The sequence below is a fragment of the Salvelinus fontinalis genome, chromosome 22, assembly GCF_029448725.1.
Source record: "Salvelinus fontinalis isolate EN_2023a chromosome 22, ASM2944872v1, whole genome shotgun sequence".
In the NCBI taxonomy this organism is placed as follows: Eukaryota; Metazoa; Chordata; class Actinopteri; order Salmoniformes; family Salmonidae; genus Salvelinus; species Salvelinus fontinalis.
Window position 1 is genome coordinate 600,697 of NC_074686.1, and position 24,002 is coordinate 624,698.

A 24,002-nucleotide genomic window follows, 5' to 3' on the forward strand; every position below is an offset into this window, starting at 1 on the left:
AGATAAATAAGACATTAGTTAATATGGAACAGTAAATTAAAATATTCAATATAACTTTTGTTTTGGATCAAGGTAGCTAGAAAACGACTGCCGGAGTATGCAGGGATTTGTAGTCTTGTACGAAGTCTACTTCTACTGCTAAATAGCATTTTCGAATCAGAGGACTGCCAAATATATTTATGTCACCTTGCCCAACCGATTTACACAATTATCAAAATGTCACGTCAGGGTAAGCCTACAGAAAATACAACCCTTATTTTAAGCGTTTCTAAAAAAAAATGTATGGTGGAAAAAAACTATTGGAACCATTTCCCTGTTTGACCGCTATGTTTTATGGGTATTATGAATCATACTGTGGCATTGTATGTGCTTAATATACCATGCGGTCATAACAGTGGCGTAGCTCCATTTCGCGGGGCCAGCAAAGTTAACGGGGAAAAGAAACATTTGCACTATTTAGTTACATACAGATTTATTGGGGACTTCAGACAAAGGCAAAAAAAAAATGCATTCTTATTTAAATAATTTGTGAATGAAGGGTAGAGGAAGGGGACGAAGGAGTGATTTAAGCTCTGGCTTGGTCCTTCTGCTGGAACTCTGCAATTCGGGTCTCCATGATAGGCCTGAAGTGTCTGATTAATCCCTATAGAGAGAAAGAAGAGTAGGAGAGAGTGAGTTAAGAAAAGGGAAAGTCAGCTGACTACACTATTTCCAAATCAAATACAGTCTGTTTAAATAGCGGTCTCTATGGACAGATACAGGTTTCTATGGACTGTGCCTGCATTACTTACCACCAATACACACTAATGGCTCACTCTATAGGACTGACCCGAACCATACTGTGCTGGCTTGGATATTTTCACTATGAGGGATTATTGTGTAACCAGGCCAGCCCAGTATAGCTTAGCTTGTCACTTTAATGTGAATCAGGCATAACAAGTTGAGCCTCAGTGAGTGTATGCACAGTGCATTCAGAAATGATTCAGACCCCTTGACTTTTTACACATTGTTACGTTACAGCCTTATTCGAAAAATGATTAAATTAAAAAACCAAGCCATGAGGTCGAAGAAATTGTACGTAGAGCTCCGAGACACGATTGTGTCGAGGCACATATCTGGGGAAGGGTACCAAAACATTTCTGCAGCATTGAAGGTCCCCAAAAGTAGAGTGATCTCCATCATTCTTAAATGGAAGACGTTTGGAACAACCAAACTCTTCCTAGAGCTGGCCACCGGGCCAAACAGAGCAATAGGTGGAGAAGGGCCTTGGTCAGGGTGGTGACCAAGAAACCGATGGTCACGCTGACAGAGCTCCAGTGTTACTTGTGGAGATGGGAGAAACTTTCAGAAGTACAACCATCTCTGCAGCACTCCACTAATCAGGCCTAATGGTAAAGTGGCCAGACGGAAGCCACTCGTCAATAAAAGGCACATGACATCCCGCTTGGAGTTTGCCAAAAGGCACCTAAAGGCCTCTCAGACCATGAGTAACAAGATTCTATGGTCTGATGAAACCAAGATTGAACTCTTTGGTCTGAATGCCAAGCGTCACATCTGGAGGAAACCTGGCACCATCCCTACTAGAGGTCGACCGATTATGATTTTTCAATGCCGATACCGATACCGATTATTGGAGGACAAAAAACCCGATACCGATTAAATCGGCCAATTTATAAAAAATAAAAAACATGTTTTATATATATATCATACACACACATTTTTGTAATAATGACAATTGCAACAATACTGAATGAACAATGAACACTTATTTTAACTTAATATAATACATAAATACACACACACACACACAGCTCTGAAGTGACAATGATACTGAAGAGTCTGCTTAGGAGACAAATACTCTCAACTGTTTGAATAAAAATAGAGTTTAAGTTACCTGTGATGAATGTTGAAAACAAAAACTGTCATTTCTATATGCAGGAAATCCTATTTTAATAATGGGCATGGTAAGAATTGACGACCAAAGTGCGAGTCAAAATTCCCATGACACCTTCTAGCAAAATCTGAAAAGCGGTTCCTTCATTTATTCCATAGGATATTTTTTAGATTTACTTAAAATAAGGTCTGTGTTTCGTGTAGGCTTACATCACCTTGCCAATTTTATAACTGTGTAGATATCCATAGGACAAGGTAACTCTGATCAATATTGGCTAAGTATAAGCGAAGATCATTTTTTTTGTAGAGTGGATTTATGAAAACATGTTGACAAACGTTACCTTATCCTAGTGAGATTTACACGGGTATCAAAACGTCGAAGCGGTTTAAGCCTGCACGAAACACAGACCTTATTTGAAGTAGATCAAGACATTCTCTATGGAAGACATGAACGGTAAAATAACGAAGGAACCCTTTTCAAGTTCAGCCGCAAGTTATTACAGGAATTATAACGCGTCGACTATTTATCTTTAAACCATATACCTTTGACTAATCCGGAAACTATCACCTCGAAAACAAAAAGTTTATTCCGTTCCGTATTTTATCTAACGGGTGGCATCCATGAGTCTAAATATTCCTGTTACATTGCACAACCTTCAATGTTATGTCATAATTACGTAAAATTCTGGCAAATTAGTTCGCAACGAGCCAGGCGGCCCAAACTGTTGCAAATACCCTGACTCTGCGTGCAATGAACGCAAGGGAAATGACACAATTTCACCTGGTTAATATTGCCTGCTAACCTGGATTTCTTTTAGCTAAATATGCATGTTTAAAAATATATACTTGTGTATTGATTTTAAGAAAGGCATTGATGTTTATGGTTAAGTACACATTGGAGCAATGACAGTCATTGATTGATTGTTTTTTATAAGATCATTTTAATGCTAGCTAGCAATTTACCTTAGCTTACTGCATTCGCGGCACAGACAGGCTCCTCGTGGAGTGCAATGTAATCAGTGTAGGACTAGTTAACTGTAAGGTTGCAAGATTGGATCCCCCGAGCTGACAAGGTTAACCTTTCTAGGTTAACACATTCCGCTAGCAGAACCCCCCCCCCCCCCCCCCCCCAACATTCCGCTGAAAAAGCAGCGCGGGAAATTCAAAAATATTTTTGAAATATGTAACTTTCACACATTAACAAGTCCAATACAGCAAATGAAAGATAAACATCTTGTTAATCTACCCATCGTGTCCGATTAAATAAAATGCTTTACAGCGAAAACACAACATATGATTACGTTAGATCACCGCCAAGTCCAAAAAACACAGCCATTTTCCCAGCCAAAGATAGGAGTCATAAAAAGCAGAAATAGAGATCAAATTAATCACTAACCTTTGATGATCTTCATCAGATGACATCATGTTACACAATACATGTATGTTTTGTTCGATAATGTGCATATTTATTTCCAAAAATCTTAGTTTACATTGGCGCCATGTTCAGAAATGCCTCCAAAATATCCGGAGAAATTGCAGAGAGCCACATCTAATAACAGGAATACTCATCATACACTTTGAAAGATACATGTTTTACATATAATTAAAGATACACTTGTTCTTAATACAACCGCTGTGTCAGATTTTTTTTTTTTTATTACGGAAAAAGCACACCATGCAATAATCTGAGACGGCGCTCAGATATAAAAAAACATTTCTCCGCCATGTTGGAGTCAACAGAAATACGAAATTACATCATAAATATTCCCTTTGATGATCTTCATCAGAATGCACTCCCAGGAATCCTAATTCCACAATAAATTGTTGTTTTGTTCGATAATGTCCGGTATTTATGTCCAAGTAACTATTTTTGCTAGCGCGTTTAGTACACATATCCAACGCTCGCGCAAGTCCCGCATAACGTCGGCCGAAAACTTCAAAATGTTATATTACAGGTCGAATAAACTGGTCAAACTAAGTAGAGAACCAATCTTCAGGATGTTGTTATATATATCCAATAACGTTCACAACCGGAGCATTCCTTCGTGTCTGTAGAAGTAATGAAACGCAAGGCGATATCATGTGGAATGCGCGTGACCAGGAACTGGGAATCTGCCAGACCACTGACTCATTCCCCTCTCATCCGGCCCCACAACACAGTATAAGCTTCATTCAATGTTCTACAGACTGTTGACATCTAGTGGAAGGCGTAGGAAGTGCAGACAGATCCATATCTTACTGGGATTTGAACAGGCGATGAGTTGAATATCGACCAGCCTCAGAATTTCCACTTCCTGTTTGGAAGTTTGCCTGCCATATGAGTTATGTTATACTCACAGACATAATTCAAACAGTTTTAGAAACTTCAGAGTGTTTTCTATCCAATAGTAATAATAATATGCATATATTAGCAACTGGGACAGAGTAGGAGGCAGTTCAATTTGGGCACGCTATTCATCCAACGTGAAAATGCTGCCCCCTATCCCTAAAAAGTTAACTGACTTGCCTAGTTAAATAAAAGTGTAAAAAAAGGTGTCCAAAAATACCGATTACCGATTGTTATGAACACTTGAAATCGGCTCTAATTAACTTCTTTGGGGTAGGCGGCAGTATTTTCACGTCCGGATGAAAAGCATGCCCAGAGTAAACGGCCTGCCACAAAGCCATAAAAGCTAGAATATGCATATTATTAGTAGATTTGGATAGAAAACACTCTGAAGTTTCTAAAACTGTTTGAATGATGTCTGTTAGTATAATAGAACTCATATGGCAGGCAAAAACTTGAGAAAAAATCCAACCAGGAAGTGGGAAATCTGAGGTTGATCGATTTTTAACTCAGCTCCTATTGAAGATACAGTGGGATATTGGTAATGTTGCACTTCCTAAGGATTCCACTAGATGTCAACAGTCTTTAGAACCTTGTCTGATGCTTCTATTGTGAAGTGGGGGCGAATGAGAGGGGAATGAGTCAGAGGTCTGCCAGCAGCCATGAGCTGACCATGCGCGTTCACATGAGAGTTCGCTCCCGTTCCATTTCCATTCCGATTAATCGGGGCCGATTTCAAGTTTTCATAACAATCGGAAATCGGTATTTTTGGGCGCCGATTTTCCGATATTTTTTTATTATATTTTTTATTTCTTATTATTATTATAATTTTTTTTTTAAATACACCTTTATTTAACTAGGCAAGTCAGTTAAGAACACATTCTTATTTTCAATGACGGCCTAGGAACGTTCTGCCTCGACAGATTTTTAAGAACACATTCTTATTTTCAATGACGGGCTAGAAACGGTGGGTTAACTGCCTTGTTCAGGGGCAGAATGACAGATTTTTACCTTGTCAGCTCGGGGATTCATTTTTGCAACCTTCCGGTTACTAGTCCAACGGTCTAACCACTTGCCTTACATTGCACTCCACGAGAGCCTGCATGGCAGGCTGACTACCTGTTACGCGAGGGCAGCAAGAAGCCAAGGTAAGTTGCTAGCTAGCATTAAACTTATCTTATAAAAAACAATCAATCTTAACATAATCACTAGTTAAATACACATGGTTGATGATATTACTAGTTTGTTTATCTAGCGTGTCCTGCGTTGCATATAATCGATGTGGTGCCTGTTCATTTCTCATCGAATCACAGCCTACTTCGATAAACGGGTGATGAATTAACAAGCGCATTTGCGAAAAAAGCACTGTCGTTGCACCAATGTACCCAACCATAAACATCAATGCCTTTCTTTAAAATCAATACACAAGTATATATTTTGAAACCTGCATATTTAGTTATATATAGATATATACACTGCTCAAAAAAATTAAGGGAACACTTAAACAACACAATGTAACTCCAAGTCAATCACACTTCTGTGAAATCAAACTGTCCACTTAGGAAGCAACACTGATTGACACCCCCAATAAAGGAGTGGTTCTGCAGGTGGTGACCACAGACCACTCAGTTCCTATGCTTCCTGGCTGATGTTTTGGTCACTTTTGAATGCTGGCGGTGCTTTCACTCTCGTGGTAGCATGAGACGGAGTCTACAACCCACACAAGTGGCTCAGGTAGTGCAGCTCATCCAGGATGGCATATCAATGCGAGCTGTGGCAAGGAGGTTTGCTGTGTCTGTCAGCGTAGTGTCCAGAGCATGGAGGCGCTACCAGGAGACAGGCCAGTACATCAGGAGACGTGGAGGAGGCCAACAACCCAGCAGCAGGACCGCTACCTCCGCCTTTGTGCAAGGAGGATTAGGAGGAGCACTGCCAGAGCCCTGCAAAATGACCTCCAGCAGGCCACAAATGTGCATGTGTTTGCTCAAACGGTCAGAAACAGACTCCATGAGGGTGGTATGAGGGCCCGACGTCCACAGGTGGGGGTTGTGCTTACAGCCCAACACCGTGCAGGACGTTTGGTATTTGCCAGAGAACACCAAGATTGGCAAATTCGCCACTGGCGCCCTGTGCTCTTCACAGATGAAAGCAGGTTCACACGCACGTGACAGACGACGCCGTGGAGAACGTTCTGCTGCCTGCAACATCCTCCAGCATGACCGGTTTGGCGGTGGGTCAGTCATGGTGTGGGGTGGCATTTCTTTGGGGGACCGCACAGCCCTCCATGTGCTCGCCAGAGGTAGCCTGACTGCCATTAGGTACCGAAATGAGATCCTCAGACCCCTTGTGAGACCATATGCTGGTGCGGTTGGCCCTGGGTTCTTTCTAATGCAAGACAATGCTAGACCTCATGTGGCTGGAGTGTGTCAGCAGTTCCTGCAAGAGGAAGGCATTGATGCTATGGACTGGCCCGCCCGTTCCCCAGACCTGAATCCAATTGAGCACATCTGGGACAACATGTCTCGCTCCATCCACCAACGCCACGTTGCACCACAGACTGTCCAGGAGTTGGAGGATGCTTTAGTCCAGGTCTGGGAGGAGATCCCTCAGGAGACCATCCGCCACCTCATCAGGAGCATGCCCAGGCGTTGTAGGGAGGTCATACAGGCACGTGGAGGCCACACACACTACTGAGCCTCATTTTGGCTTGTTTTAAGGACATTACATCAAAGTTGGATCAGCCTGTAGTGTGGTTTTCCACTTTAATTTTGAGTATGACTCCAAATCCAGACCTCCATGGGTTGATAAATTTGATTTCCATTGATAATTTGTGTGATTTTGTAGTCAGCACATTCAACTATGTAAAGAAAAAAGTATTTAATAAGAATATTTAATTCATTCAGATCTAGGATGTGTTATTTTAGTGTTCCTTTTATTTTTTTTGAGCAGTGTATATATATATATTTTTAAATATTGCCTGCTAACATGAATTTCTTATAACTAGGGAAATTGTGTCACTTCTCTTGCGTTCCGTGCAAGCAGTCAGGGTATATGCAGCAGTTTGGGCCGCCTGGCTCATTGCGAACTGTGTGAAGTCCATTTATTCCTAACAAAGGCCGTAATTAATTTGCCAGAATTGTACATAATTATGACATAACATTGAAGGTTGTGCAATGTAACAGCAATATTTAGACTTAGTGATGCCACGCGTTAGATAAAATATGGAACGGTTCCGTATTTCACTGAAAGAATAAACGTTTTGTTTTCGAAATGATAGTTTCCGGATTCTACCATATTAATGACAAAAGGCTCGTATTTCTGTGTGTTATTATGTTATAATTAAATCTATGAGTTGATATTTGATAGTGCAGTCTGACTGAGCGATGGTAGGCAGCAGCATGCTCGTAAGCATTCATTCAAACCAGCTCTTCGCAATTCTTCAAGCATTGCGCTGTTTATGACTTCAAGCCTACCAACTCCCGAGATTAGGCTGGTGTAACTGATGTGAAATGGCTAGCTAGTTAGCGGGGTGTGCGCTAATAGTGTTTCAAACGTCACTCGCTCTGAGACTTGGAGTGGTTGTTCCCCTTGCTCTGCATGGGTAACGCTGCTTCGAGGGTGGCTGTTGCGATGTATTCCTGGTTCGAGCCCAGGTAGGAGCGAGGAGAGGGACGGAAGCTATACTGTTACACTGGCCATACTAAAGTGCCTATAAGAACATCCAATAGTCAAAGGTATATGAAATACAAATCATATATAGAGAAATAGTCCTATAATAACTACAACCTAAAAATTCTTACCTGGGAATATTGAAGACTCATGTTAAACGGAACCACCAGGTTTCATATGTTCTCATGTTCTGAGCAAGGAACTTAATCGTTAGCTTTTTTACATGGCACATATTGCACTTTTACTTTCTTCTCCAACACTTTGTTTTTGCATTATTTAAACCAAATTGAACATGTTTCATTATTTATTTGAGGCTAAATTGATATTATTGATGTATTATATTAAGTTAAAATAAGTGTTCATTCAGTATTGTTGTAATTGTCATTATTACAAATAAATAAATTAAAATTATTTAAAAAATTAAACGGCCGATTAACCTGTTTTGGCTGCAGGGGCAGTATTGAGTAGCCAGATAAAAGGTGCCCATTGCAAACGGCCTCGTACTCAATTCTTGCTCGTACAATATGCATATTATTATTACTATTGGATAGAAAACACTCTCTAGTTTCTAAAACCGTTTGAATTATATCTGTGAGTAAAACAGAACTCATTTGGCACAAACTTCCTGACCAGGAAGTGGAAAGTCTGAAAACTATGCTCTCTTCTAGGTCCTGCCTATAAATGGGCATGATACGTATTAGTATACATGCACGTCATACACCTTCCCCTGGATGTCAAGAGGCGGTGAGAGAAGAAATGGGGTGTTTATCTTGGTCTGAAGTGGAATAACAGCTCTTGGAATGACGTGTCACCCATTTCCTGTTTTCAGGAAGGCGCGAGGAGGGACCTGGATTTGCCTTATGAAAAGCTTTCGTTATAGGCGACTACTATCTCCGGCTTTGATTTTATTTGATACATGTGACCATATCATCGTAAAGTATGTTTTTTCAATATAGTTTAATCAGATTATTGAAATTTTTTCGGGAGTTTTGCTGTGTTCCGTTCTCTTCCGTTTGTTGACATGGAGAGATTCGCGCCACTTGGCTAGTGTGCTTGCTAAATCGAGAGGGAAAGAGGCCGTTCTAAATCCAAACAACGATTGTTCTTGACAAAGGACCCCTTGTACAACATTCTGATGCAAGATCAGCAAAAGTAGGAAACATTTTATGATGCTATTTCATATATCTGTCGTACATGTGAACTAGTCGTCGGGGCCCAGCTTTTGGGTACTCTAGCTATACCGAAGCTGTATGTCGTAATGAAGTTATTTTTAGAATTCTAACACGGCGATTGCATTAAGAACTAATGGATCTATCATTTCCTATACAACATGTATTTTTTTGTTATGTTTATGAATAGTTATTTGGTCAGAATATGTGTGTCAGAAAAAGTGTCAGAAAAATATCCGGACGTTGTGGGAAAAATATGCTACCTTAGCACAATGTGTAACCACTGATTTCAGCTCTAAATATGCACATTTTCGAACAAAGCATAAGTGTATGTATAACCTGATGTTATAGGACTGTCATCTGATGAAGAATATCAAGGTTAGTCAAAAATTATATATCTTTTACTGGTTTGTCACGATCGCTAACTTTTACTGCTGGGGAATGGCTTGTGTTTCTGGCTATTGTGGTAAGCTAATATAACGCTATATTGTGTTTTCGCTGTAAAACACTTAATAAATCGGAAATATTGTCTGGAATCACAAGATACCTGTCTTTCATTTGCTGTACACTATGTATTTTTCAGAAATGTTTTATGATGAGTATTTAGGTATTTGGCGTTGGTGTCTGTAATTATTCTGTCTGCTTTCGGTGCAATTTCTGATTGTAGCTGCAATGTAAACTATGATTTATACCTGAAATATGCACATTTTTCGAACAAAACATAAGATTTATTGAATAACATGTTATAAGACTGTCATCTGATGAAGTTGTTTCTTGGTTAGTTCGGTTGGTTCTTGGTTAGTTAGGTTGGTTTTGTGAATGCTACCTGTGCTGTGAAAAATGTCTGTCCTTTTTTGTATTTGGTGGTGAGCTAACAAATATACGTTCTGTTTTCTCTGTAAAACAATTTAAAAATCGGACATGTTGGCTGGATTCACAAGATGTGTACCTTCCATTTGCTGTATTGGACTTGTTAATGTGTGAAAGTTAAATATTTCTAAAAAATATATTTTGAATTTCGCGCCCTGCACTTGAAGTGGCTGTTGTCATATTGTGGGCGGCCTCGGGCTTGCAGCCAGAAGAAGTTAATCGGTATCGGCTTTTTTTGGTCCTCCAACAATCGGTATCGGTGTTGCAAAATCATAATCGGTCGACCTCTAACCCAGGAGTGGCTTCGGGACAAGTCTCTGAATGTCCTTGAGTGGCCCAGCCAGAGCCCGGACTTGAACCCGATCAAGCATCTCTGGAGAGACCTGAAAATAGCTGTGCAGCAATGCTCTCCATCCAACCTGACAGAGCTTGAGAGGATCTGCAGAGAATAGGAGAAACTCCCCAAATACAGGTGTGCCAAGCTTGTAGTGTCATACCCAAGAAGACTTGAGTCTGTAATCGCTACCAAAGGTGCTTCAACAAAGTACTGAGTAAAGGGTCTGAATACTTATGTAAATGTGATTTCAGTTTTTTTTATTTTATACATTCGCAAAAATTTCAAAACCTGTTATTGCTTTCATTATGGGGTATTGTGTGTAGATTGAGGGGGGGGAAAACCATTTAATTTATTTTAGAATAAGGCTGTGGAAAAAGGGGTCTGAATATTTTCTGAATGCACTTTGTATACAGTATCTCCTGTATTTACCTGTACGGGCCACGCGGCTCCATCACCCAGGGCACAGATGGTGTGCCCCTCAATCTGCTTGCTGATTTCCCAGATCATGTCAATCTCAGCCGCCCGCGCATCACCCTTCACAAAGCGCCACATCATCTTGTTCATCCAGTCCACTCCTTCACAGAGGACAACAGAGATGGAGAGAATAAGTAAGATAAATATGGGAATAGGGTAGAAAGAGAGAGACAAACAGACTTGTAGCAGTCTTTAAAAGGCACAACGTTTGGATCAAAATAGTTAAGTAGCCTTCCTTACCCTCCCTGCAGGGGGTGCACTGGCCACAGCTCTCGTGTTTGTAGAACTCAATCAAGCGGGCGATGGCTCTGATGACGTCAGTCTGCAATGAGAGTACATCTCTCAACAACATATCTCAATGTGTCAGATCAAATTTCAATTATCCTAGTTGTAAGAACCACTTTCTCATCAGTGTTATACTGTTACTTATACATACAGGGCTGGTTTCCCAGACACAGATTAACCCTACACCTGTCCAAAATATCATTTTCAATGGAGATTTTCCATTAAAAGTGTTTCTTATTCCAGGACAAGGCTTGAACACTGTCTGGGAAACCAGTGTGGATGAGAGTTTACAGATTTGTCCATGACGATGAGAGCGGCAGTGCCGAGGCCAGTCTGAGCCTGGACCAGGCCGTCAAAGTCCATCAGCACGGTGTCACACACTGAACGGGGGATGAGGGGTGTGGAAGAGCCTCCAGGGATCACACACAACAGATTGTCCCAGCCACCGCGCACACCACCTGGGAGAGAGAGAGAGAGAGAGAGAGAGAGAGATTCACTTTGGTCAGTTGAATTGAGGCTGCACGTGTGTGTTAATGAGCAAGTACAATATATATATACTGTACCTTAATACTGAGAAAGGTTTGTTGTGGCATTAGTGTTTCCTAGGAAACCTGATTCAGGGCTTTGATACAAAAGCACCTGATAATCTTAAAATCCTCTGGATTGCTTTATTACTAATTTAAGACAACATACAGTACATATATTGGATATCTTTGAACTGGCATGTTTGCTAACTGTAGCAACAATGGTGAGTGAGGTGGTTATTATACATTGGGAAGAGAGATGCAGCTCAGTTTTAAATGCTCACGTGGTGTACGGTAAGGACGTACCTGCGTGTCTCTCGATGAGGTCCTTGAGAGGAACAGACATCTCCTCCTCCACTGTGCAGGGGGTGTTGACATGACCTGAGATGTTGAAGAGCTTTGTGCCTGAATTCCTCTCTCTGCCAAAGCCTAGGAACCACGTGCCGCCACGGCGACAAATAGTGGGCGCCACGGCTACCGTTTCCACGTTGGCGACAGTTGTTGGGCAACCAAACACACCTTGGAGGGAACAAAATGGTCAACCAGTTTAGAACTAAACTTTTAGAAGAAAAGTTAAAGGATATTTGGATGTTACTGGTATTGACGTAGAAGGTGTTCTGTTGAACCTCTAAATTGACCTATTATCATCAAATATGTATCATTGCCATGCTATGATTAGTTCCATATTCTGGTGGACTCCATCTTCCTCTCCACCTCAGAAACTCACCAACGTCAGCAGGGAATGGGGGCTTCAGGCGGGGCTTCCCCTGCTTGCCCTCAAGGGACTCGATGAGTGCCGTCTCCTCTCCACAGATGTAGGCACCAGCCCCACGCATCACAAACACGTCAAAGTCGTAGCCAGAGCCGCAGGAGTTCTTCCCAATCAGACCAGCTGCATAGGCCTCGTTGATGGCCACCTGAGGTCAAAACCGGCATCAAATCAAAATGTATTCTTACATCAGCTGATATCTCAAAGTGCTCTACAGAAACCCAGACTAAAACTCCAAACCGCAAGCAAAGCAGGTGTAGAAGCACGGTGGCTAGGAAAACCTCCCTAGAAAGGCCAGAACCTAGGGAGAAACCTAGAGAGGAACCAGGCTATGAGGGGTGGCCAGTCCTCTTCTGGCTGTGCCGGGTCAAGATGGCCAAGATCAAAGAAGACGTCAACGAAAGTCATTCAAAATCAATTACCTTAAAAGGAACCATATATGTGTTGAACGTACTAGGAACATTGGAAAAGGTGAAAAAGTGTGCCACATCTAAGAAGAGTCCTACAATGAGTAGGACTCTTAACTGTCTAGAGATCAACCTCTAAACCATTGTAGTTATGAACTTGTTTTCCCTTTTCATGCAGTCCACACTCTCACCTGCAGGTTGGAGGACTCATTGTAGAACTCTCCCCTGATGTAAATATAGGCAGCGCGGGCTCCCATGGCCCTCCCGGCCACCAGGCAGCCCTCCACCAGCTTATGGGGGTCGTTACGCATGATCTCCCTGTCCTTACAGGTGCCAGGCTCTCCTTCATCAGCATTCACCACCAGGTACTTTGGTCTAAGGATCAGATGAAGGGGGGATAGGAGTTTTAGATTCCTTTCTCAGGTCAAAGTTGGCACAGTGTCAAATGGGGGTTTAGGGTAAAGTTGCCCCTGGATTCTGATTTTGGGTAAGCTTAGCATTCACCCCACTAATGGTTAAGGTTAGTATTGGGGAGGGAAAGCTGATCCTAGATCAGTACCTAGGGGAAACGTCACAACGGAGCATCACAGGCAGTACCACTGACCTGCCATCACTGGGCTTGTTCATGAAGCCCCACTTCATGCCGGTGGGGAACCCTGCTCCACCTCTCCCCCGCAGCCCTGAAACTTTGATCTCGTTGAGGATCCAGTCCACTCCCTTCAGCAGGATCTCCTTGGTCTTGTACCAGTCACCACGACTTTGAGCTCCCTTTAGCCTGGAACGACATAGGGAGAGAGTAATAATATGACACCTAATTCCTAAGAATACTATTACATTAGCATATTACTGTATGATTAAGTTATACGCATGGAATGTTATATAATTGTACCGATGAAGAATGCTGGTCCAAGCTCTCATACCCAGAAGGCCAGCATTTCTGACATTGTGTAGAGTGTTATTGTGTATAGAGAACAGTTTGTAACGGCACCTCCAGTCATGTCGGCCATACAGGTTGGTGAAAATTCTATCCTGGTCAGCCAGTGGTCCAAATGTTGTCTTCTTTGGTGGTGCCTAAAGAGATTGCAAAACGTTAGGCCTAATAGTCTAAATACAATACAGAATATTTGCTACCAATAGTCTGGAACTGTCAAGTTTGCACTTTACACAGCTTGTGGAAGGATACCTCAGCAGTTGTGCTGTTGAATCGTGTGATGGATGTCACTCTGCCTTGACAGACAGCAACTGGGCCCCGAGCCGCAGCACAGACCAAAGCCAACCGGGACAAGGACAGCATCCTGATAACTGATTGCGGGACAGGATGCAGCCAAGTGCACAAGTTGATAGTTCAAATCATTTCAAATGTAGCCACAATACAATTAAATACATTGGTCAACATCCAGGGCAGGCTTCAGTTCCATCCCCATTACAAAAGCTCAAGCAACAACATTACAAGACCCAATGGCAATGTGACACGACCCAAATACAACACAAAAACATTAGGCGCCGTTACATGAATGGCATCAACGTCCATCATAAAATCCATGCCAAGGAAGCGTAACTATTTCTTATGTGTCAGGCAACTTTTTTTCGTCGCCACTGAACAAAGAATACTGTTGTCATTGTCAACTCAATACTTTAACCAACTTATCTAGCTAAATCAGAGGTGTTAGTTAGATAAGGATGCATAGCACTGAAATTGTAACATTTCAAGGGCCTAATGTTCAAAGGTGTATAAAGTGTTAGTTAGATAAGGATGCATAGCACTGAAATTGTAACATTTCAAGGGCCTAATGTTCAAAGGTGTATAAAGTGTTAGTTAGATAAGGATGCATAGCACTGAAATTGTAACCTTTCACGGGCCTAATGTTCAAAGGTGTATAAGGAGAAATCGTCAAATATCTAGCTAAAAGCCAAACACATTTCCCCTGGCACAGAACTAGCAGGACCTGCAAACGTCCCACCATGACCTCCACTTTGTGATAGCTAACGTTACAGTAGCTAGCTAGCATGCTAAACAGGCTACGACAATCAACTTCTGATGCATAAAACTGCTCCAAGTCTCATAATAATCGTATTATTTTTGTTACGTTTAGCATGATATATTAATGTAGCTATGAAAATAACAAAATTACCAATGTTTTTCCTGCTAACGTGGTTCTTCGTACCTTGGTGTTGTGTCCCCCCGAACCTGTGTTACAAAATGACGTTCTTCTTCGTCTTCTATGAGGTTTCTATGAGGCATCCCATTTATTGCATTACCGCCACCTACTAGACTGGAGTACAACTCCCGTACACTTCGCTTGATAGATAAAATGTAACAAATAAATACCACTACCCTCTAACACTACGCTCACTAATTTCAAAATTATATATAAAACAAAATTAACACCACCCTACTCCACTAATTAAATGCATTTATTCCTACCTCATCATCCCGAATTCGATTTGTTTTAAATTTAACCAGGCAAGTCGGTTAAGAACAAATTATTTTTACAATTATAGCCTAGGAACAGTGGGTTAACTGCCTTGTTCAGGTGTAGAACACCAGATTTTTACCTTGTCAGCTCAGGGATTCGATCTAGCAACTTTTCAGTTACTGGCCCAACACTCTAACCACTAGGCTACCTGCCGCCCCAAGGAAAGGATGGGACATCACCACTTAACACACCCTGTAACTCTTGATGTCAAATCTCGTACACCCAAATACCTCTCTGCAACTGCCACCACAACTTAAATGTTCTGCGACTTACATTCCATCCCTGCAATACAATTGATAACCATAACTATAAATGCTAAAAATCCAATCTTACAGAAACACATATCACTTGATGGCCTATCCCTCTGTACTGGGACAGATCTACTGCTCACACCACTCCTCTCAGAATCCCTCCCCCTTGACCCATCTTCCTCTACTTTCTTCACTGCCTCAGCATATGACAACTTCTGCACTACTCTAACCCTGGAAACCTCAACCTGTCTCTCTCGCACGGGACATTTCTGATCCCCAGCTGCCATGGGCACCCCTACAATTAACACATTCCACTACTTTCCCCAATGCTACACATTCCATTGTCTCATGCCCTTCTGCACACTTCTCACACCTAGGAACCTCCCTCCTACACACTGCTGCCACATGCCCATAAGCTTGACACCTGTAACAACGTAATGTATTTGGTACAAAAGCTCATACATGATAATACTGCACTTCTCCTGACATACATGGTCGACATCCGGTTTGGAGCGAGCGGTCGCATTTGCATTCGCTCTGCAGGTAGTATAACTTTTCATTACATTTCATTATAGTACAACGGTTTAATTTGTCTAACCTTAGCAATTTCTTCTTAGCTAGCTACTTAGCTAGCTACTTAGCCGTCTGTGTATAAAAGATAATTGCGTAATTATCGTATTCCGTCGTCTATCGTAGTCCACACTGCTATCTGCCCAGCAGCTAGCAAACGTCCACCGTCTACCGAATAGTAGTATAACTTTTCATTACATTTCATTATAGTACAACGGTCTGATTTTCATTTTCATTACAGTACAACGGTTTGGTTTGTTTGATCTTAGCTAGCTACATAGCCGTCTTTGCATCAAACATAATTGTGTAGTTATTGAGGTTCGCCAGCCAGCTATTTTCGCCCTAACGTAACGCAACGTAGCCAACACTGCTAGCTAGCCAGCTTGCCACCGAATAGCAGCATTGTAGAAACGAGTGCATCACAACGGAACGACTTGATCAGTGTAGTGTTGGCTGACTACACAGTTGTCTTTGCTATCTTTGATTTGTATTTGTTCGATCTTAGCTAGCTACTTAGCTGGCTACATAGCCGTCTTTGAATCGGTGATAATTGTGTAGTTATGAAGGTTCGCTGAGGTTCGCTAGCCAGGTATTCTCGCCCTAACGTAACGTAACGTAGTCAACCCTGATAGCTAGCCAGCTAGCCACCGATTAGCAGCACTGTAGAAACGATTACATTACAACGGAACGACTTGACTTGTGTAGTGTTAGCTAGCTACATAGTTTTCTTTGCTATCTTTGTATCTAAGATAATTGTGTAGCTTTGAGTAATTATCGGTTAGCTAGCCAGCTATTTTTCGCCTACCTAGCCAACACTGCTAGCTAGCCAACTTCTACGGAATAGCAGCACTGTAGAAACTTACATTACAACGGAACGACTTGATTAGCGTAGTGTTAGCTAGTTGTCTTTGCTGTCCTTGTATCCATGATAATTGTGTAGTTTAGAGAAATTTAGTGAAATTGTCGAGGTTACCTAGCCAGCTTCACTTTCAACAACGTAGCCACTGCTAGCCAGGCTACTTCACCAGCCAGCAGTACTATATCATTTTAGTCAATAAGATCTTGTATTTTATTTTATTTTTGCAACGTAAGCTTAACTTTCTGAACATTCGAGACGTGTAGCCCACTTGTCATTCTAATCTCCTTTGCATTAGCGTAGCCTCTTCTGTAGCCTGTCAACCATGTGTCTGTCTATCCCTGTTCTCTCCTCTCTGCACAGACCATACAAACGCTTCACACCGCGTGGCCGCGCCCACCCTAACCTGGTGGTCCCAGCCCGCACGACCCACGTGGAGTTCCAGGTCTCCGGTAGCCTCTGGAACTGCCGATCTGCGGCCAACAAGGCAGAGCTCATCTCAGCCTATGCGTCCCTCCAGTCCCTCGACTTCCTGGCACTGACGGAAACATGGCTCACCACAGATAACACTGCTACTCCTACTGCTCTCTCTTCGTCTGCCCACGTGTTCTCGCACACCCCGAGACCTTCTGGTCAGCGGGGTGGTGGCACCGGGATCCTCATCTCTCCCAAGTGGTCATTCTCTCTTTCTCCCCTTACCCATCTGTCTATCGCCTCCTTTGAATTCCATGCTGTCACAGTTACCAGCCCTTTCAAGCTTAACATCCTTATCATTTATCGCCCTCCAGGTTCCCTTGGAGAGTTCATCAATGAGCTTGAGGCCTTGATAAGCTCCTTTCCTGAGGACGGCTCACCTCTCACAGTTCTGGGTGACTTTAACCTCCCCATGTCTACCTTCGACTCATTCCTCTCTGCCTCCTTCTTTCCACTCCTCTCCTCTTTTGACCTCACCCTCTCACCTTCCCCCCCTACTCACAAGGCAGGCAATACGCTTGACCTCATCTTTACTAGATGCTGTTCTTCCACTAACCTCATTGCAACTCCCCTCCAAGTCTCCGACCACTACCTTGTATCCTTTTCCCTCTCGCTCTCATCCAACACTTCCCACACTGCCCCTACTCGGATGGTATCGCGCCGTCCCAACCTCCGCTCTCTCTCCCCCGCTACTCTCTCCTCTTCCATCCTATCATCTCTTCCCTCTGCCCAAACCTTCTCCAACCTATCTCCTGATTCTGCCTCCTCAACCCTCCTCTCCTCCCTTTCTGCATCCTTTGACTCTCTATGTCCCCTATCCTCCAGGCCGGCTCGGTCCTCCCCTCCCGCTCCGTGGCTCGACGACTCATTGCGAGCTCACAGAACAGGGCTCCGGGCAGCCGAGCGGAAATGGAGGAAAACTCGCCTCCCCGCGGACCTGGCATCCTTTCACTCCCTCCTCTCTACATTTTCCTCTTCTGTCTCTGCTGCTAAAGCCACTTTCTACCACTCTAAATTCCAAGCATCTGCCTCTAACCCTAGGAAGCTCTTTGCCACCTTCTCCTCCCTCCTGAATCCTCCTCCCCCTCCCCCCCCCCTCCTCCCTCTCTGCAGACGACTTCGTCAACCATTTTGAAAAGAAGGTCGACGACATCCGATCCTCGTTTGCTAAGTCAAACGACACCGCTGGTTCTGCTCACACTGCCCAACCCTGTGCTTTGACCTCTTTCTCCCCTCTCTCTCCAGATGAAATCTCGCGTCTTGTGACGGCCGGCCGCCCAACAACCTGCCCGCTTGACCCTATCCCCTCCTCTCTTCTCCAGACCATTTCCGGAGACCTTCTACCTTACCTCACCTCGCTCATCAACTCATCCTTGACCGCTGGCTACGTCCCTTCCGTCTTCAAGAGAGCGAGAGTTGCACCCCTTCTGAAAAAACCTACACTCGATCCCTCCGATGTCAACAACTACAGACCAGTATCCCTTCTTTCTTTTCTCTCCAAAACTCTTGAACGTGCCGTCCTTGGCCAGCTCTCCTGCTATCTCTCTCAGAATGACCTTCTTGATCCAAATCAGTCAGGTTTCAAGACTAGTCACTCAACTGAGACTGCTCTTCTCTGTATCACGGAGGCGCTCCGCACTGCTAAAGCTAACTCTCTCTCCTCTGCTCTCATCCTTCTAGACCTATCGGCTGCCTTCGATACTGTGAACCATCAGATCCTCCTCTCCACCCTCTCCGAGTTGGGCATCTCCGGCGCGGCCCACGCTTGGATTGCGTCCTACCTGACAGGTCGCTCCTACCAGGTGGCGTGGCGAGAATCTGTCTCCTCACCACGCGCTCTCACCACTGGTGTCCCCCAGGGCTCTGTTCTAGGCCCTCTCCTATTCTCGCTATACACCAAGTCACTTGGCTCTGTCATAACCTCACATGGTCTCTCCTATCATTGCTATGCAGACGACACACAATTAATCTTCTCCTTTCCCCCTTCTGATAACCAGGTGGCGAATCGCATCTCTGCATGTCTGGCAGACATATCAGTGTGGATGACGGATCACCACCTCAAGCTGAACCTCGGCAAGACGGAGCTGCTCTTCCTCCCGGGGAAGGACTGTCCGTTCCATGATCTCGCCATCACGGTTGACAACTCCATTGTGTCCTCCTCCCAGAGCGCTAAGAACCTTGGCGTGATCCTGGACAACACCCTGTCGTTCTCCACCAACATCAAGGCGGTGGCCCGTTCCTGTAGGTTCATGCTCTACAACATCCGCAGAGTACGACCCTGCCTCACACAGGAAGCGGCGCAGGTCCTAATCCAGGCACTTGTCATCTCCCGTCTGGATTACTGCAACTCGCTGTTGGCTGGGCTCCCTGCCTGTGCCATTAAACCCCTACAACTCATCCAGAACGCCGCAGCCCGTCTGGTGTTCAACCTTCCCAAGTTCTCTCACGTCACCCCGCTCCTCCGCTCTCTCCACTGGCTTCCAGTTGAAGCTCGCATCCGCTACAAGACCATGGTGCTTGCCTACGGAGCTGTGAGGGGAACGGCACCTCAGTACCTTCAGGCTCTGATCAGGCCCTACACCCAAACAAGGGCACTGCGTTCATCCACCTCTGGCCTGCTCGCCTCCCTACCACTGAGGAAGTACAGTTCCCGCTCAGCCCAGTCAAAACTGTTCGCTGCTCTGGCACCCCAATGGTGGAACAAACTCCCTCACGACGCCAGGACAGCGGAGTCAATCGCCACCTTCCGGAGACACCTGAAACCCCACCTCTTCAAGGAATACCTAGGATAGGATAAAGCAATCCTTCTGCCCACCCCCCCCCCCCCCCTTAAAAGATCTAGATGCACTATTGTAAAGTGGCTGTTCCACTGGATGTCATAAGGTGAATGCACCAATTTGTAAGTCGCTCTGGATAAGAGCGTCTGCTAAATGACTTAAATGTAAATGTAAATGTACATCTTGTTCTTGCCTTCTCAAGGTGCGCCATTTAACCGGCTGTCACAATCACCATACAATCAGCACAAACCCCTTGGGATGTAGCGCTCAACAGTGCATCCCACTCATAAAGCAGCTTCGTCTTGATGTTCTTCTTTATCTCCCTATAAAAAAATGAGCAGAAGCAGAAGCAGCAGTAGCCGCTTCTTCTTCTTCTTCTTCTGTAATATCTTGGTGGTCCGCAAACAATCGTTTAAGTGCATGCCGCCACATACTGTGCTGGAATGTACGATCACTCATGATCTGCCCAATTCTGTACTACCATGATTTAAAAAAAATAATAAATCACTACTAACTTCTACCACACCATATGTCACCCCACATTTACAACACTTAACCTTCACATTGCTCCCACATTCATCGTAATCATGTTCGCCTCCAACACTTGGCACATATTTTCCTTCCTTTACATTGAACAGCTACATTTCCCATTCTTTAGCTTCTTATTCTTCTTTAAGGTTTCATGGCAGTCTACACCTATTGGTGTACTGCTACCACCTACTCAATGGGTAGTGAACAAAATATAAAAATAAACATCTTATACAATACAAAAATCAAATAAATGCAAAACATCCCCACCCCACTCCTTCAGTGATAATCCAAATCACATCCCTACACAGGGCCAAGTGCCTGTGTGGACGCAACATTCATCGACGGGATTCCTTGTAATGCCTCTTCTGTAAAATCCCTGAGTCCCAAATAACCTTCAGCTGCACTCACAACGATGCCTATTTTCTCCGATTTCATCTTTGTTTGCGCTGTGCACTTTATAACCAATGCAATAAATAATACAAAGTCCACCCTTTTATGGTAGGATCCTGTTGGCGAGTAATATTTAGTGATGTCTCTAATCCAACTACCATGATTTCTTCAATGTTACTCCCTTCTTCCACTCCTCTCACCGCCTCCAGATAGGCAACATGCTGGACAGCCCTTATTCTTGCCACCTCGGTCTCCATCACCCCAACAGAGCACTTCATTAATTCTGGCGCAGGCTCGCCACCACAATTGCAGCATTTCGCCTCATGAGCGGAAGCTAATACCTCTCGCCCGGAAACAGTCCGCCTCGGAAATGGTCCGGGTGCCGCTGTTGCAAGGTATTTGAAACTTTTCTAACAACCGAAAATTGGTTACCTCAGGTTCATTCAGCCGTTCCTATTGGGAAAATGAATGGGGAAAGAACAGGGTTTTGGGATGAATGCAGAACATTAATTTTAGCGGTAGTAGCGGACCAGCACTTGTGATCCTTAAACCCCACCCACACAAAATGTGTGATAGGAAGATGACATGTTGGGCCTATGGGATTGGGTGATCAGCACTGACAGACTAGCACTATTGTTGGTTGTAGGAACGCATGGGAAATGGCAGATGTCAAGATTGAGTCTGATGCAGCTACCAGTGAGAGGAGTGAAGAGAGTGAGAATTCTGGATGGACGACTGTTGCTAAAAGTCGGAGTAAGATAGCCAAAGTGTCAGTTGAAACGCAGTTTAGTAAGCAGAAGGCTCATGCTCCAACTTCTCAGTTTGTAGTGGGAGTAGGTTTTAGGGATAAGGAGATGTACGTTGGGAATCCGTTCTATGTTTACGAAATGGTGAAGAATGCATTGTGTGCTGTGGAGTCTGTGAGGGTGACCAGAGGTGGAATTGTATTGTTCTGTTGTGCATCGGAAAGCAAAATCAGCGAGCATTGAACCTCATTGAAACAACACCACAGGAGTAAGGTATGGTGGCCATGCATGGACAAGGCTGCAAAGAGACACGTCAAGTCATGCCATGGTTGTCAGATTGTACCACGACCAGATGTGCCAGAACCGCTGAGACCCACAGCGCTACCTGATGGGCCGTGGCAGGACGTTGCCACTGACCTACAGTACACTCAATACTAGTAGTTGTAGACTACTACAGCAGATATTATGAATATTATATCATGCAATCTACTACCACAGAAAAGGTGATTGGAGACTATTTTCAGTCGTCATGGTCTACCATTAACAATCTGATCTGATTGTGGCCCACAGTACATATAATCGCAGTTCCAGAACTTCTGCCAGGAAAATGGGATACAGCAGGTAAAAACAATGCCAAAATGGGCACAGAGAAGTGGAGCAGGAAAATGCCTCCCACATGAAATGGATTCGCATTGCACAAGCTGAGGGGCTGGACTGAAAGCGGGACCTAGGCAAGTACGTGACAGTATTTAGATCCATTGATCACTCTACCACGGGCAGGAGCCCAGCTGATCTCCTTTTCAAAAGGAAAATGAGGGGAAAGCTTCCAGATATAGCTACACCACAGAGTGACCTGGAGACACGAGACTATGATGCCGAGCAGAAAGGGAATTCCAAAAACTATGCAGATAACCGTCGCAGAGCCAAACACTCTGATGTGGACCTCAGAGATCAGGTTCTCCTACAACAGGACAAAACAGACAAGTTCACAACAACGTTCAACAAGATACCACACACAGTGATCAATAAAGAGGGAAACAATGTGGTTGTTCAATCTCCAACTGGAGCCAGGTATTTAAGGAATACAACATTCGTGAAGAGGTATATAATTGAGGAGCCGGATCCACAATCAAAGGACAACTAATCTGAGACAGTACATAGAATCCAAACCAGAGACCATCTGTGAGGGATCACTACAAAGACCACATGCCAGTCAGGCCTCACAGACAAATTAAACTACCACAGAAGTTAACAGACTTTGTCATTAAATAATTATCCTGATGTGAAGATTCTGAATATTTGAGTTATGTTGTGGGGGAAAAAAAGTTAAAAATATTTTGTCACAAAAAAAGGGAAGTCCATTAGGAGAACAGAAATAATAAGACATTGAACATATTTCAGTTGTTTATTGATAAGATAAAGTTTGCTATACAGATAAAGAACAAGTGCTGTTGTGTATGTCAGGTTGACATTGACGTTCATATCCATGTAAAGGAGGGATGTCGTGTATTGACGTGACATACTGAGATAGGACGTCACCACGTCAGTAAAGGAATTTGGGGATTACACAGATAGTGATGGAGTAAAGACATGTTGAAGTTTACCTCTGAGTCTGGTTGATTTCATTCAGTATAGTATCTTAACTAAGTGCGAGTTGTAAGTATAAGATTGAACACACACCACTGTTATACTGTGCCATTTTTTGCCTGTTTATGCTCCGCCTGTTAGCTTGCAAGATTCTTGCCATTCTCCTTTGACCTCTCTCATCAAAAAGCTGTTTTCGCCCACAGGACTGTTGCTGACTGGATGTTTTTTGTTTGTCGCAACATTCTCGATACACCCTAGACACTGTTGTGCGTGAAAAGCCAGTTTCTGAGATACTGAAACTGGCGCGCCTGGCACCGACGATCAAATCATGCTCAAAGTTGCTTAGGTCACTATTTTTGTTCAATCAAACAGTAACTGAATGCCTCAATGCCTGTCTGCCTGCTTTATATAGCAAGCCATGACCACGTGACTCACTGTCTGTAGGAGCGAACCATTTTCGTGAACGGCAAACCTAATAAACTGGCCTCTGAGTGTATACCACCCCCTCATGTTTTATTCAACGAGGAACCTTCATTTTGTGCCTATCTGTCTCTGTCTGTCTGTCAACATATCGGTCATTAGCAATGTCTTTCTTTTTCAATTCACAAGTGCAATTTTTT

General features: G+C 43.6%; 1 protein-coding gene across 2 annotated transcripts; it reads right to left on the reverse strand.

Annotated features, from left to right (window-relative positions):
* Nucleotides 1-455: 455 nt before the first annotated feature.
* On the reverse strand, nucleotides 456-14,993 carry ndufv1 (NADH:ubiquinone oxidoreductase core subunit V1). 2 transcript variants are annotated; one of them, XM_055875831.1, is made up of 11 exons: nucleotides 14,889-14,993; nucleotides 13,907-14,025; nucleotides 13,712-13,794; nucleotides 13,328-13,498; nucleotides 12,915-13,098; nucleotides 12,275-12,464; nucleotides 11,854-12,066; nucleotides 11,315-11,481; nucleotides 10,979-11,060; nucleotides 10,694-10,839; nucleotides 456-643 (listed from the first exon to the last, which is right to left on the reverse strand). In XM_055875831.1, exons 2-11 carry the CDS (start codon nucleotides 14,015-14,017, stop codon nucleotides 566-568), a joined length of 1,425 nt encoding a protein of 474 aa, XP_055731806.1. In that variant the 5' UTR covers nucleotides 14,018-14,025; nucleotides 14,889-14,993; the 3' UTR covers nucleotides 456-565. The 2 variants fall into 2 exon arrangements, with proteins under 2 accessions (XP_055731806.1, XP_055731805.1); XM_055875830.1 differs by having other exon boundaries at nucleotides 14,856-14,964.
* Between the last annotated feature and the right edge of the window lie 9,009 nt (nucleotides 14,994-24,002).